The following is a 15,046-nucleotide window of genomic DNA, read 5'->3' as shown; positions in this document are numbered from 1 at the left end:
TATATATATATATATATATAAGTTTAAGTCCTGAATTATAAGTATTTAGTTTATAATTTTAATACAATAATAACATAAAGCCTTTAGCCCACTACGTGGGATCGACAACATGAATCTTTTTTCTCCATTGTGTCCTGTTAAGAATCAAATTCTCATTCAAATCTAATAAGAAGTCATTTCTAATATTTTCTAAACAAGTCTTTTTAGGTCTACCTCTATCTTTCTTAACACAGGCCATATCTAATACTTCTACTCTCCTAACCAGATCATCAGAAGGTTGATGTTTCATGTGACCAAACCATCTAAGACAACTTTCTGTAATATTATCTCCCATTGGAGCAAGGAGCAACTCCAACCATTTCACGTATATACTCATTTTGCATTGTCTCTAAGAGTAAAGCCACTCATCCACCTGAGCATCCTCATCTCTGCAACACTTAACTTAATTTTATGCTTCTCTTTGAATAGCAAACTGATGCAATCAAAAATTCGGGGAGGGACCCAAATTTTCGATCACAAAAGGAAGACGCACTTAGCTAAATAATAAGAAGAACAAACTCTTACATTTCATATAAAAAGAGCACTTATAAACATAATATTAAAAGACACTTTGATATATAAAGACACTTACAATCGACTCAAATAAAAACACCTAAACTTGCTTTCCAAGAGAAGAAAGATACAGATGGAAGGGTACTTGCGAAGAGACGAAAGAGATTAGAAGCCGAGAATAAGGGTGGAAGAACTCGCAAGTCTCCCCAAGAGATAGAAGAAGAAGAAGAAGCTCTCAAGCTCTTCCAAGAAAATCACTAAGATTTTGATAGGAAATACTTGAGTTCGCAAGTAACCCTCAGGTAATACTTGAGTTCGCAAGCAAACCTAACCAAAATCAACACAAAACGAAGAGGAAACTGCTGATTTGTAGCAGAAACAGCAGTTTTCAGTAGAAAACAGCAACTTACAGCAATTCAGTGGAAGAAATCTCAAGCAAAACAAGATCTTTCATTAAAGGATTCAAGAAAAACAATAAAAGATACATGTTCCTTCGATTCGAGAGGAAGAAACAACTCTCCAAAACTCTAGCAAACCCTAGAGCCCAAGAAGAACAAACCCTAGATCCCCAATCTCATTCAAATTCAAGATAGTCTAAATCCCTCCAAAACTCCTCCTTAAAAAGAAAGGACTCAAGCAAATTCCCTAAACAGCCCTTCACTCAAATAATTTCCCTCCAAACAGTGCATTTAACCCAATGTGGGCTCCACATGGCTTCCGCCCTCCCTGCTAGCTCCGCCTGGAGCTCCCCGCTTCCTCACGTAGAACCGGACCGGTCTGGTCTGGACCGGTCCAGCCAGGCCCGGCGTAACAGATTTCTTTCCAAAATTATCTTATCACATTTCTAAAACAGCCACAAAACATCTTCTATATATAGACAAGGGAGGGGAATACAAACAGCCCTAAAAACCCTTTAATATTCTATATTAAATAAGGGAAATGAAAAGCCAACAGTCAACACCAGGAAACGAAGCACCAAAGCCACGAAAAAGCCCCCCATCAGCCACGGGAAAACAGCCCAGGCGAAACCCAAAGAGGCAGCCGCAAAAGCCAAGGAGACCCGCACATAACCGAAGCACCAAGGCACGGGAAAGGCCACCCAGCATGGAAAACCAGCAGCTAACCGGGGAAACTAAGGAGCCCAAGCACGGAAAACAACCAACACAGGAAACCCAAAAGCCATTGTTGGAAACCCAAGGGACAAAGCTCAAAATTTTAAGAGATAAAACTATAAATAAAGAGTTACATAAATAGGTAAATAAATGAACTAAAACATAGCTAATAATGAGCTAATTTTTAGTTTAATAAATGAACTAAAAACCGGCTCATAATGAGCTAAATTTCAACTCAAAATTTATTGAGCTAGCAAGCTCAAGGGAAGTCAAAACCAATTTTTTTTGGGTTTGATTTGACCCTCCCTTTGCCTACATCAAACTCCCCTTCTTGAGGACTCATCTCCCCATCAGACTCCCCTTCTTGAGGACTCATCTCCCGATGAGTTAGCTTTTGTTTTCTTCTGAGGAGGTGAAGGCGGTGCATCCAACTCTTTAATTTTTTCTCCAAACTTCTTCAAAATTTCTTCTCCAAACTTCTTCAAAATTTCTTCTTGCTCTTTCTCGAACTGTCTTTGTAGATACATCTTCCATTTCTCGAATTTCTGATCACATAAGAACATATGATATTGAAGTTTGTATAATCTGTCTTGAAGTGGATCGGTTGAATCACCTTCAGTTGGAATCCATCTATCCAACGGAAGAGGGTCTTTAATTTCTTCTGGCTTGCTTTCTTTGATCTTTTTGTCTTTTTCCATTTTAAAAAAAAGACTCAACAAAACAAGACTCACAAGACTCACACAATAAATACTATGACCTACCAAGACTCACTAGAACTCACAAACAAAACAATTTAAGACATCAAGACACATAAAACTTGCTATGACTCACCAAGACTTTACTTGACAAACCGACTCATAAACCTAGGACTTCCTAATTTGCTCCGAGACCAAAAATGATGCAATCAAAAATTTGAGAGAGGACCCCAAATTTTTTATCACAAAAAGAAGACGCACTCAGCTAATTAATAAGAAGAACAAACTCTTACATTTCATATAAAAAGAACACTTAGAAACATAATATTAAAAGACACTTTGATATATAAAGACTCTTACAATCGACTCAAATAAAAAACACCTAAACTTGCTTTCCAAGAGAAGAAAGATACAGATGGAAGGGTACTTCCGGAGAGACGAAAGAGATTAGAAGCCGAGAAGAAGGGTGGAAAGAACTCGCAAGTCTCCACAAGAGATAGAAGAAGAAGAAGAAGCTCTCAAGCTCTTCCAAGAAAATCACTAAGATTTCTTTCAAAAAATTATCTTATCACATTTCTAAAACAGCCACAAAACATCTTCTATATATAGACAAAGGAGGGGAATATAAACAGCCCCAAAAACCCTTTAATATTCTATATTAAATAAGGGAAATGAAAAGCCAACAATCAACTCCAGGAAATGAAGCACCAAAGCCACGGAAAAGCCCCCCATCAGTCATGGGAAAACAGCCTAGGCGAAACCCAAAGAGGCAGCCGCAAAAGCCAAGGAGGCCCGCACATAACCGAAGCACCAAGGCACGGGAAAGGCCACCCGCATGGAAAACCAGCAGCCAACCGGGGAAACCAAGGAGCCCAAGCACGAAAAACAGCCAACACAGGAAACCCAAAAGCCATTCTTAGAAACCCAAGGGACAAAGCTCAGAATTTTAAGAGATAAAATTATAAATAAAGAGTTACATAAATAGGTAAATAAATGAACTAAAACATAGCTAATAATGAGCTAACTTTTAGTTCAATAAATGAACTAAAAACCGGCTCATAATGAGCTAAATTTCAGCTCAAAATTTATTGAGCTAGCAAGCTCAAGGGAAGTCAAACCAAATTTTTTTGGGTTTGATTTAGCCTACATCACAAACATTCTGCACCATAAAGCATTGCATTTCTCACCACCATCCTATAGAATTTTCCCTTAAGTTTGAGGGATATGTTTCTATCACACAGCATGCCCGATGCATTCTTCCACTTTAACCATCACTTGATTCTACTAATAATATTCCCATTTATTTCACCATCACTTTGAATAATAAATACGAGATATCTAAAACAAGCACTTTTTTAATAACTTAATCGCTTAAAGTCAAGATCCCCTTAGTAGATATATTACTACTAAAATTACACTATATGTATTCAATTTTAAATCTACTCAAAAAAAATCTTTACTCTAAGGTTGGCCTACATAATTCAAGTTTTCCTTCAACTCCCTCTCTTGTCTTATCAACAAGAAGAATATCATTAGCAAAAAGCATACACTAGGGTACATTCTCTTGCAAATGTCTAGTAAAAACATCCATGACTAACGCAAAAAAGATATGGACTTAAAACTAATCCTTGATGTAATCCAACTGAAATAGGAAAATATATGTTCAAACCACCTTGTGTTTCATGTCCTTAATGACTTGAATATAAGCATTATTAACTCTGTTCTTTTCTAGAACTTTCTAGAGCACTTTTATTGAAACTTTATCATATGTTTTCACTAAATCAATAAATATCATATGAAGATCCTCCTTATTCTCTCGATATTTTTCTATCAAACTTCTCAATAAATGTATAGCTTCTATAGTAGACCTATTCGTCATGAATCCTAATTGATTTTGAAAAAAAATTGTATCACGTTGTAGCCTATGCTCAATATCTCTCTCCCATAATTTTAATGTATGACACAAATTTAATTCCTTTTCCTTCAACTTTTTTTAAGACTATTTTTATATTATATTCTATAAAATAATTTCTCATAATTAAAATAGATAAAAAAAAAATTTATCCTCAAGTCACATAAGCTGGCATCTAGCACCTTGGACATTAGACGGTCATGCTACCTTGACGAGGCCTAGCATACGTAATAACCTCAGTTGCATCGATACACCTATTTATGAAGGATTGCTGTATCCGATACACCGATACATGGATCCGCCTCTGATACACCACCGATACGTGTCGGATACACGAAAGCCGTATCCAATAAAAATACTATTTAATTTCAAAAGGACACGCGTATCGGATACGCGTGTCCGTTGAAAAACAAAAAGAAATTCGAAAAAAGACGCGTTGTATTTACTTTCGCGGCTGCAAGCAAGGTTCTCTCATTTCCGAGATGGATTTGAGTCTCTTGATGATATGAGAATATTAGAAATTACTAATCTTTCACTTGATGAGCCTGAATTAGAAGCTATGATATTTATTGAAGAAGATATAGAAGTTCAAAGACAAACTACTGAAGAAGCTAATCATATCATTCATTCTATTGAATAGTTGAAACTTCATGTGCTAAACAATTTATATTTATGCTTTTGTTGTTGTACTAAACATTTAATGCTTACTTATATTATTAGCTACAAGGTTACAAATAATGTTGTTGTCATTTTTTTTTTAATTTCAAATATTATTCTTTGATTGCTTTCTTAATTTTTATGTATGATTTATAAATTATAATGTCGTGTCCACGCCGTACCCGTATCATGTATTTTTAAGAATTGACGTGTCCCGTATCCGTATCGTGTAGTCTCCGTGTTGCCGTATCCGTATCGGTGCAACATAGGTAATAACAATGAATTAACCATTGCAATTTATAAATTAGATCCTTAAGCATTATTTTAATTGTTAAACTTTTAGACCAAACAAATCTTATTTATTGAAAAAATATATATATAACTCAAAATTATAAGAAATACTAATAAGGGGAGCTAATTGAAGAAAATATAGTCATAAAAAATATCTCAATATGAATGTTAAAGAATAAAAAAAAAATCACACTTCAATTAGTATGGCTAAACTTAAGATGCAAAAAGACATCAGTGTTAAAAAAGTATGCATGCCTTCATCTGTGACTTCTTGAGAGTATGTTAATTTCAATTATGATTTTAATTTATTAAAAATACTAATTGTAATAGCAATTAAACTAATTAATTTACAAAAAAAATCTTTTTAATCAGATTCAAAGATTATGATTAGTAGAATGCAACACAAGTGGTCCGAGTTACATATACCTCAAAGAGTCTCATAATTGCTTTCATTGTAATGCAAGAATTCTTTGAGATTAGGGAACTTAAAGCACACAACCAATAGTTAGTAATCATATATTGTAAGTGCTTAGAAAAAGAACATAGTAAGGTTTCGTTTGGGCTGGCTTTTCAATTGCTTTCTAAAGCAGATTTTTAATACAAAATTTTCTTAAACAAAAAAATTTTGTGCGAAAAAATTGCCTTAAAAGTAATAAGAAATTTGTCCAAAACAAAGCCTAAGTCAGGAGGGTATTTAAAATTTAATTCCTATTTCAAAATACTATAACCATAAATTATTTCAAATATTTATTACATCGAAATTTAAAATAAATTTTGGTTAATTTTTTTAATAATAATATCATCGCATGCACTTATAGCACCTATATTTTAACTGGTTCTCCATACAAAGCTATCAACAAAAGAAATTTAAGGTTCAACCAATTTCACATTCCAAAGGATCTACACAGACAACTTTTTTTTTTTTTTTTGAGAGAGCAACTTACGAGATCACGCCTTTCTCGATCACTCTCAAATGGACGTAGCCATGATGAACTGAAATGATACTTCGTAGATCCGCCCTGCAGTTAATCAAACAATTGTAATGCAATTGTAATGTAATCACGTTAACAGACTGGAAACTAGATATTAGCAAATGGCAATGAGCAAAGAGGATACAAGCAACATTAAGTAGAAGCGGATAACTGGCCTCATATAACATATGCTTTAGGTCAGTTTATTAAGCCTTCTTCCCCTTTCAATGTTGTATAGATATGTCAACTAAATGTTTGATATTATTCTAATTTAGGCAAATCTTTCCACGAAACATCATCTTCGTTAATAAAAGAAATTATATGATGAATTCAGAAAATATAAAAAGGAATGCTTTAACCAAAACCACAAGAAATTGGAATGAGTAAGCAAAACTAAGAAATTAGAACTCAGCATCATCAGCATCATTACTAAGCTGACCCCAAAAATTTGGAGTCAGCACTTAACCATAAAAACAGGCAAATATTTTTACATATTTGGCACATTTCCTTCTAAGTTTCTGGCACGACATAGTTCAAAAGGAAGATGCAGAACTTTCTCAAATAATCTCTATAACTGATTAACCATAGGGACAAATTCAATCCTGAAACTTCATAAAACCACACTATACTTAGATGCAAATCGGTACACAAATTAAAAGACATATCCTCACAGTGGACAAGATGGAATCTGAAACTAACCAGTGACTGCAACAACGTCATTGAAAAAAACGAATCCAAATGATTTATATGGTAAGATAAAGAAATGGACCAGCAAAAAATGGATTTCTTATCTATGGCAATAAATTGACCTATAACTGGAGGAAAGAGCCAAAATTATCCCATAAACCACTTTACTTATATTTATTTAGTTTATGTTTTTCATATTTTATTTTACAAAAAAATATAACACCAGCAGCTGCATATGGATGCATAAATGTTGACCTCACTTTTGTATGAGGTCATTAGTGACCCACCCAGCCTCCAGATTAATCCTGACCCCAGATCAATTTAATCTCCAAATCAATCTAGACCCTAGGATCCACTCTAGACCCTAGGATTCTTCCAGATCAACCTAAACTCTAGGATTCTCCTAGATCCAGACCTTAGAATCTATTCTATGTCCTAGGATCCTTCTAGACTCCAGGCTCTAACTCAAATCTCAAGTCAATTCAAAATTTCAAATCAAATCCAGACTTATAAACTTATCCAAACTTTAAACTTATCCAGATCTCAATATCAAGTTCAAACCTAGATCCTACCTTTGATCTAGCCTGACCATATCCTATCACTTATTAGCATCTAAATGATCATAAATGATATGGATAATTCAAATTCAATCATCCACACTCAAAATTCAGATCAAATCTAAAAATCCAAACTTAAATCTTAAGTCAAAAGACTTTGTCCTAAAGGCATTTTTCAGGGATTTTTCAAACACTTCAAAACACAGTCAAATGACCTCTGATTCAGAGTCTATCACTTGTAAAGTGATAAGACATGTTTCTGGAGGTAACTCTCCAAATTTGAACCCATTCTGAAGTCTCTAACCCCATAAACTAAATCAAAATTCAAAGGCTGTAAAACCTTCAAATATTTACAGCCTATGCCACTAGACCTGTTACCCAGTAAATCCTGACCTTAGAGCCTTCACCAAAGCCTATAATCACTTCCAGACCATTAATCCTGACCTATTGAACGGCAAAATGTATTTTTCTGGACCTGCTTTGACCCTCAGTTGAACAGGGGTCAAAATGACCAAAATACCCCTATGGGATTCAGACATCAATTCTAAACCAAATGACTTCCAAATTACTTGAAACAACTTCCAATAAGTTCAAATATCAAACCAAACCTGTCAGACCCAAACCCAGACCCTGGGTCAATCTAGCTGACCAAGTCAACCTAGGTTGACCAAACATGCCTTTAAGGATCAAAACAGACATTTTGACTAAATTGACCTTCCCAGACTTTGAGACCACCTCTAACAGACTCAAAACATCAAACCAAACTTGTTGAGCCCAAATTCGGGTCCTAGGTCAACTTGGTTGACCAAGTCAACCTATGTTGATCTAAATACCCTTTAATGTTTAAATATGTTATTTTAACCCATTTGACATTTCAAACCTCTTTCAAGCCTTTAACCCAATCCTGCATCATGGCTTAAGTACATATAAGATCAATATAAGTTAAGTCATGATTAGTTGGACCAAGTCAACCAACATTGACTTGGTCAAACCTCTCTTCATGCATGTGTATGCATTTAAATCATAAAACTTGAACATTCAACCTTCTTCAAAGCACCTCCATTAGTTCAAACACCCTCACATGCCATGTCATCAGTCGATTTGACTGGTTGACTAGTCAACTCAGTCAACAAATGGCTTATTTGGCTCCAAATGGCCAAATCTCATGGCTTGAGTTAATCCAACCCATTTAAACCCCTCTTAAACCAAATCTATCCTAATCTAAATCACTCCAGCCATTTGGATAGACTCTAGAAGTTTCTTAGGGCCTATCCCAGCCTTTGGATCATGATCCAATGGCTTTCATCATCCCACATGCCCATAAGAAGCAAAAATGAGTTTTTCCACTTCATGTCCTTGCCTTGTCCTTTCCTTTAGCTTCCCAACACTCCTAGGGACAGATGGCTTGATCATAAACACTCCCTCATTCAATCCCATCCACTCATTTGTTTAGAGAATGATGCAATGGGACTAAATATCCTAATTAAGCTAATTTGAATCTTAAGCCTCTCTCACACAATCTCTCTGATCCAGAGCTATTCCAGCCCTCAAAGCTCTCCAAAAATCTTCTCCAGATATTCCTCTAGCATTTCCAAGCCTTCCCCCACCGAATCCAAGCCTCCAAAGCCTCATTGGTGAAGAGAGACAAGCCTAGAGAGAAAGAAGAGTTTCAAATATAACTTTCGATCCAACGAGATCCAGCTCTTGGTGTCTTCATACGAGTTGTAGAGGATCACTGCAGCTTTCCAACAAGCCCAAGAACACAAAATTTCGACGGTTGGATTGTAAGTTATTTGAGTTTTTAGTTTAAATTTCAAATTGAAACTGTAGCAAATCTACAATGCATGGAGCCTCCAAACTCCAGGAATTGTTAGATCATATTGCCCTCTAGCTACAGTTCAAATTTCATACAATTTCGTTGAGTATTTTGAAAGTTATGGGCATTTGAAGTTTTCTAGCTCTGGTTTAACCAGAGCCGTCCGATCGCGCCTTCAGCATGATCGGACGGCCAAGAAATGGCCACATCCCGCGGCTGGATTAGCTGACGTGGTTAAGTGGCGGGCCGCAGCACGCCACATGGCACGTTCCCATTGGGCGCCGCCATTCTGGTCAGTTTGACCAAAAATGGTCAAAAAAATTTCAAAAAAATGCCCAGATCTTCCAAAATTCATTGAAAATCGAATTTTTCACCAAATTGGACGTTCTTGGGCTCGTTGAAAAGGGAATTTAATGTAGTTTTTTGTAAAATTAAAATCAAGTTGATTTGACCTCTGTATTGTGAGATATTTATAGTTGTTTGAATTATATTTTTTGCCATTTTCTCACAATCCAGTGGTCAACTGGAGTCCAAATTTTAGTGGAAGATTATTGGGTATCTTATGCATGTTTACTGATTTTTCTAGGGTCAGATACCCAATGGATTTCTATAATGTGAATTTTCAAGGTAAAGGGTCTATTTTGGACCATAAAGTTTAAAAATTCATAACTCTTTAAGTTCTCAGTGTTTTGCTATGAAATTGTTGTGGTGTGGATGCATGTATGTCAGGATTAGACACCAAATTTCAAGCCTAATTGAACACTAGTATTACCTAGGAAAAATAATTGAGGATAAAGTCTAGTCAAGTTAGAAAAATCCTAGGAAATTCTACACGCATCTAATAGGGGTGAAACTTGAGAACATTAAACTTAGTGACATTATAAACATTAGGTTCAAATCTCATCAAATTTGGAGTTCATTAAGTCAGAAAATTAAACAAGTCAAAATTAACCCCTTAATTAAGCTTTAAAACTTCCAAAATTTTCAATAAATCAAGTTTAAATCCAAAAAATACAAAAAACCACTCTAAGTGATCAGAATTAAACCTTTAATCAATGAAAATTGAAACCAACTCAATTTGACAGCAAATATGACTTTAATTTAATTTTAAGTGAAATTCAATGTTTAATTAATTTAATTAATTAAAAATATTTAAAATTCCAAAAAATTTTCAAACATTTGGAAATCTCTTCTTAGGTCATTCCTGACCTTTGGAGTTGATTTCAAGGAGTTTGGAGTTCATTTGGAGCAAAATCATTAAAACTCCTTTAATTAAACAGTTTTAATAATTCTAAAAAATACAAAACTTTGAAAATCATAACTAAGTCAAGAAAACTCCAAATTGACCAAACTCAATTGCATTCAACTCAAATTTAAGTCTAGTATTTATTAAAATCTTCAAACCTTCAAAAATCAGTCAAAGTCAAAAAGTTAACTTTTTTGTCAAACCTAGGTCAAAATTAGTTCAAAACTTCAAACCTTCATAACTAATTGTAGAAAAATTCAATTTCAACGTACTTACAGTCTAACTGATCGTATTAAGGTCTAGTATTTTAATAAAATATTTATTTTCTAGAAAACATTCTTAATCAAAAAGTCAACTTTTGACTCCTTAATTAAATGATTAAAATAATCCAGAAAATTCTCAAAACTCAAAAATCACTCTAAAACTCCAGAAATGTTTATTCAACCTTAAAATTTGCAATCAACCAACAGTTAAAAGCAACCTTAAAATCAATGTCAAATCATTAATACTTAAACTCAAATTTAAATATTCTTTTAAACCTTTCAACCAATCAAAACTTCAAACAACTTTAACAAATTGCCCTCCATAGGACATATCCAAACCACACGGCCTACCTCACACACTTTAGATGATTTGCTAGGACAACCAACTCTAGTTCTAGGCTAGGCCGGTGTTTACTTTTCTGCTGTGTGCCGGGTTTTCGAGCTTTCACTGCATGCTGGTTGTTAGCTTAGAATTGATTGAATGTCTGTTTATTTATTTACTGCACTTTGTTGAACATTTAAATTTCAAATATATTAACTTCTTGATATTAAATATTAACTGCTTGGGATTATTTATATAACTGCTGATTATTATAGAATAACCCTGCTGGATAGAGTCTAGATTTTTCAATTTTGATTAATGTAAATTTGATTTGATTTGAGTTGTAATTTCAAGTGATTTGAGATGGGATAACATCCAATTTGGAATCCAAAGAGGAAGGGACATCCCTTAAGGGAGAGTCCCTCTCCGTTTGGAGATCCAAATTAGGATAACTTTAAAATATCCAAAGAGGAAAGATAATACCCCGTTCAAGGGGGAGTTACTTTTCATTTGGATATCCGGACCCGACGATCCAAGAAGCAGTAGAGGGACGAAGAAGTGGATAACGAGAAGACCCATTCTCAAAGTCACTTAAGTCTTAGGAGTAGAATCCGGGTTGTCGTCAGTGGTGTCCGGCCACTTTACTTTTCTGCAAATTCTGGTTTGTAATAATAAGTGGCACTTGCCACATGGACATTCAATGTGAGCTATTAATTTAATTGATTTATTTATTAATTGATGTGTTGACTGCGATTAGGATATGCCTGCTTTTTCTAGTTTTTTGGCGCTCTTGCATGTCGCATTTTGATTTAGCCTGGAACCTGATCGTAGGCTCTTAAGGACTCATTAAAAATTTTCTACTTAAATCAAATAAAAAATTTTAACTAGAAAATTTTTAAGTCAACATAGAAATTCTAACGTTTTAAGAAGTAAGCCCGGGACCGCCGGGAGTTCTCATTTCAAAAGTCTTCATTCAAATTCAAGCATTTAATCAAGTCAATTAGCATGCATCGCATTAGCAACAAATTTAAAAATCTCTAAAACTTTAATTGCATTTATTTAGACATCAAATACCCGACATAAGTTAAGGGGTCAATTAAGGATCTGCTCTAGATGTCGACCTCATTCCTTTAAACTTTTATAAATAATGTCACTACCACTCAACATTAAAAAACCATATACATAATTTTAAAGCGCCTAGGTGGTTTAGCTGGCTCCCCAATCCAGGCTGGGGTAAGTCCAGATTTGCACTGCATTAGCTAGGTTCAGGTTACTTTTCAGTAACAAGTTTAGACTTAGGTCCCGGGGCAGGCTCGGGCTATAAGACCTCAACCTCCGGGAATTGAATCCCAATTTTCTAATAAAATTGATCATTTAACTAAAAAATCTCTTTCTATCAAATTCGAGCCCAACACTTATGATAGACTAGGGCACTTTTGAATTGTTTCAGAATCTCAGGTGCCTCCTATCATTCTTTCTTTGACTCCAGAAATAAGTGTTCAAATTTAATCCAGTCCCGATTGAAATTTCCAATCATTTTCTTCTTTGATATCGAGCCTTGAAATCTTAAATAAAATTTTAAACCGCTATTTTAATCGAGAGTATTCGTAGGAAATTTCAATTTCCTACGATGTAATTAACTACGAGGGTTTGCGCTCGTAGGAGATTTAGAAACCCAAATCTAACTTTTCAAAAAAATCAATTTTTCAAAACCTTTAATTAATTCTCTTTGGGAAAATTAAATACAATGATCATTCGTCATTTTCAATCGATCGATAATGATTGATATATTCTTTCTTCGGAGAGATATATCAATTATTATCGTGATTTTGATTATGAAATTAATGATCTTTTATCCATATTAGTATAGTCAAACAATTGAGTAAATAAATTCTATTTTGATCCTTCGGGGTCAAATGTGGTTCTCCCCTTGAGTTTGACGACGATAATTTGGATAACTTTAAAGTTTTGAAATTTGAATCAATTAGTGAATGATATTCTCTCCGTTTGAGATGATATATCGTTCCTAATGTTGTGTTCGATTTCAAAACTAAAACTCAAAAATTAATCTTTCCCAAAGAAAATTACTTCTTTTTTAAAACTATTTTTTTTAATCAAAACAATAAAGCATATGTTTTTTCAGCAAAAAAGATCGCCAATCCTAAGAGCATGAACCAGTGAACAGCTAAGAAGTTTACTTGATAGTATGGACTAATAATTAGCACCATTTTGTATGATGAATAATTTTTGGAACACCAGCTTATCGTGCAACAAAGGACTGCACACATAAGTAGCTTACAAGATGGTGCGCAGTATAATAAATTAGCATAAGGAAACATCTCACATTAACAAGCAGGGAGGAAGGGACACAGCAATCTGCAAAGAGGCAAATGCTGTGATGATGTTGTCATATTAGTGTTTGGTGCAAGAACTGGCTCAATGGTTGGAATTTTTCTACTACACAGAATAACGATATCCAAAGCCTGACAGTATTAACATTGCATTGCAGGAAAAGCATCTAGCATGATTACTATTCAGAAAATGTACATTATAAGTTCAGTGTTAATAATCTCATTCACAAATCACAAGTGGGCATGGACGGACAAGCCATCAGAAAAAGATGGTAAGAAAAAGCTGAGTTGCACCAATCAACCCATCCGCATGCATTCACTCACGCAAACATAAACACAGCCAGGAAACAAGCGTACAAAAACAAATGTAACTTGAAATTACAAGCATTTTGAAAAATAGGTCAATTTAGCTATTTTCACATATATAGAATGCAATGGCACTAAATTGATGACTAGATTTAAGTACAAGAAACAAGCACCAAAACTATACTTGACCAAGAAGAGATGCGATACAGGCACCAGTGTGAACAAGTGGACCTTCTTTTCCCAGTGCAAGCCCTCCTCCAACTGAGCCAATGCTTCCGAATACCTGCACAGAAAATGAAGAAACCTTTTAGTAATATATTTACCATAAGCATGAGCCTGATAAAGGGTAGGGGAACTGATAATCCAGACCTTTCCGATCAAAGTTCTAAAGAGAAGAATTCCATGTGTATCAACTCCTACATCATTGATCAACTTCATCATAGTTGCAAAAAGAATATCAATGCTATGTAAGTAAATAATACACACCGTTTAGGTATCCCTTAATCTCTGGAATACCAGACCCTGCTGCTGCTGGAGCAAATTGAGTAACGATGAATACAGAGGTAAGAACTAGAGCCAGGTTGAATATAGCATATACCACGAAACCCAAAAAGTAGGAATGTTGTATTATGGAGAAAGTCACAGCATATTTCCAGCCAGAGAAGTTTTCTACAGCTAGATTAATAAATACTGCAGCTACTGCAGTGCCTGAGAGAAATAAAAAAAAAACAGACGGTTGGAAGCAAGTATTTTTTGATATAGCAACTTACAGAAAACAAATTCAACCAAACTTACATAAAAAACAACAGCTATGAAAAGTAAAGCAAATCAATGACCTAACAGATAGCAAAGTAAGAAAGTATTGAAGTAAAACACCCCATAAATGGTGTGCTTAAATATAATTATCTTCATAAGTGGGATTAAAGGTAGAGCTTGCTGGAATAATAACATTAAAATAAGACTGGGTTTGGCTGGATCTTAGTTACACAGTGAAACATGACAGAGCTCTTTAAATGATACATGAAGTGTTAACTCTAACTTGAGTAAGTATTCTTGAACAATTTCTCACCTAGTTGCCTCCAGTCTGCCCCTTATTTCCTATTTCTTTCAAATTTAATTCTACCTAACAGCTTTCTTAGGACAACGATTACTCTGTTTGACCTAGTTTTTGCCAAAAAGTCCGCCTTTACATTCTCAGTTTCGCCATACTCTATTTGAAACCAATGATTTCTTCATCACAAAAACACTTGGATTCGTATAGCATAATCAATCTAATTGCAATTTAATAAAATTTATCCATCAGATTTC

At 34.6% G+C, this 15,046-nt stretch overlaps 1 protein-coding gene across 2 annotated transcripts in view; it reads right to left on the bottom strand.

Moving 5' to 3' along the window:
• Positions 1 to 15,046, bottom strand: part of LOC110110988 (chloride channel protein CLC-d) — a 76,671-nt gene that overhangs the window by 40,541 nt on the left and 21,084 nt on the right. For both annotated transcript variants that reach the window (XM_020842660.2, XM_020842663.2), the window contains exons 3-6: positions 14,225 to 14,446; positions 14,108 to 14,154; positions 13,923 to 14,021; positions 6,164 to 6,238 (exon numbers count right to left, since the gene is read on the bottom strand). In XM_020842660.2, the coding sequence (XP_020698319.1) occupies positions 6,164 to 6,238; positions 13,923 to 14,021; positions 14,108 to 14,154; positions 14,225 to 14,446 (443 nt within the window). The remainder of the gene's footprint in view (positions 1 to 6,163; positions 6,239 to 13,922; positions 14,022 to 14,107; positions 14,155 to 14,224; positions 14,447 to 15,046) is intronic.

This window comes from Dendrobium catenatum, unplaced genomic scaffold (assembly GCF_001605985.2).
Source record: "Dendrobium catenatum unplaced genomic scaffold, ASM160598v2 fragScaff_scaffold_1132, whole genome shotgun sequence".
In the NCBI taxonomy this organism is placed as follows: Eukaryota; Viridiplantae; Streptophyta; class Magnoliopsida; order Asparagales; family Orchidaceae; genus Dendrobium; species Dendrobium catenatum.
This window is presented reverse-complemented; position numbering and strand designations above follow the sequence as displayed.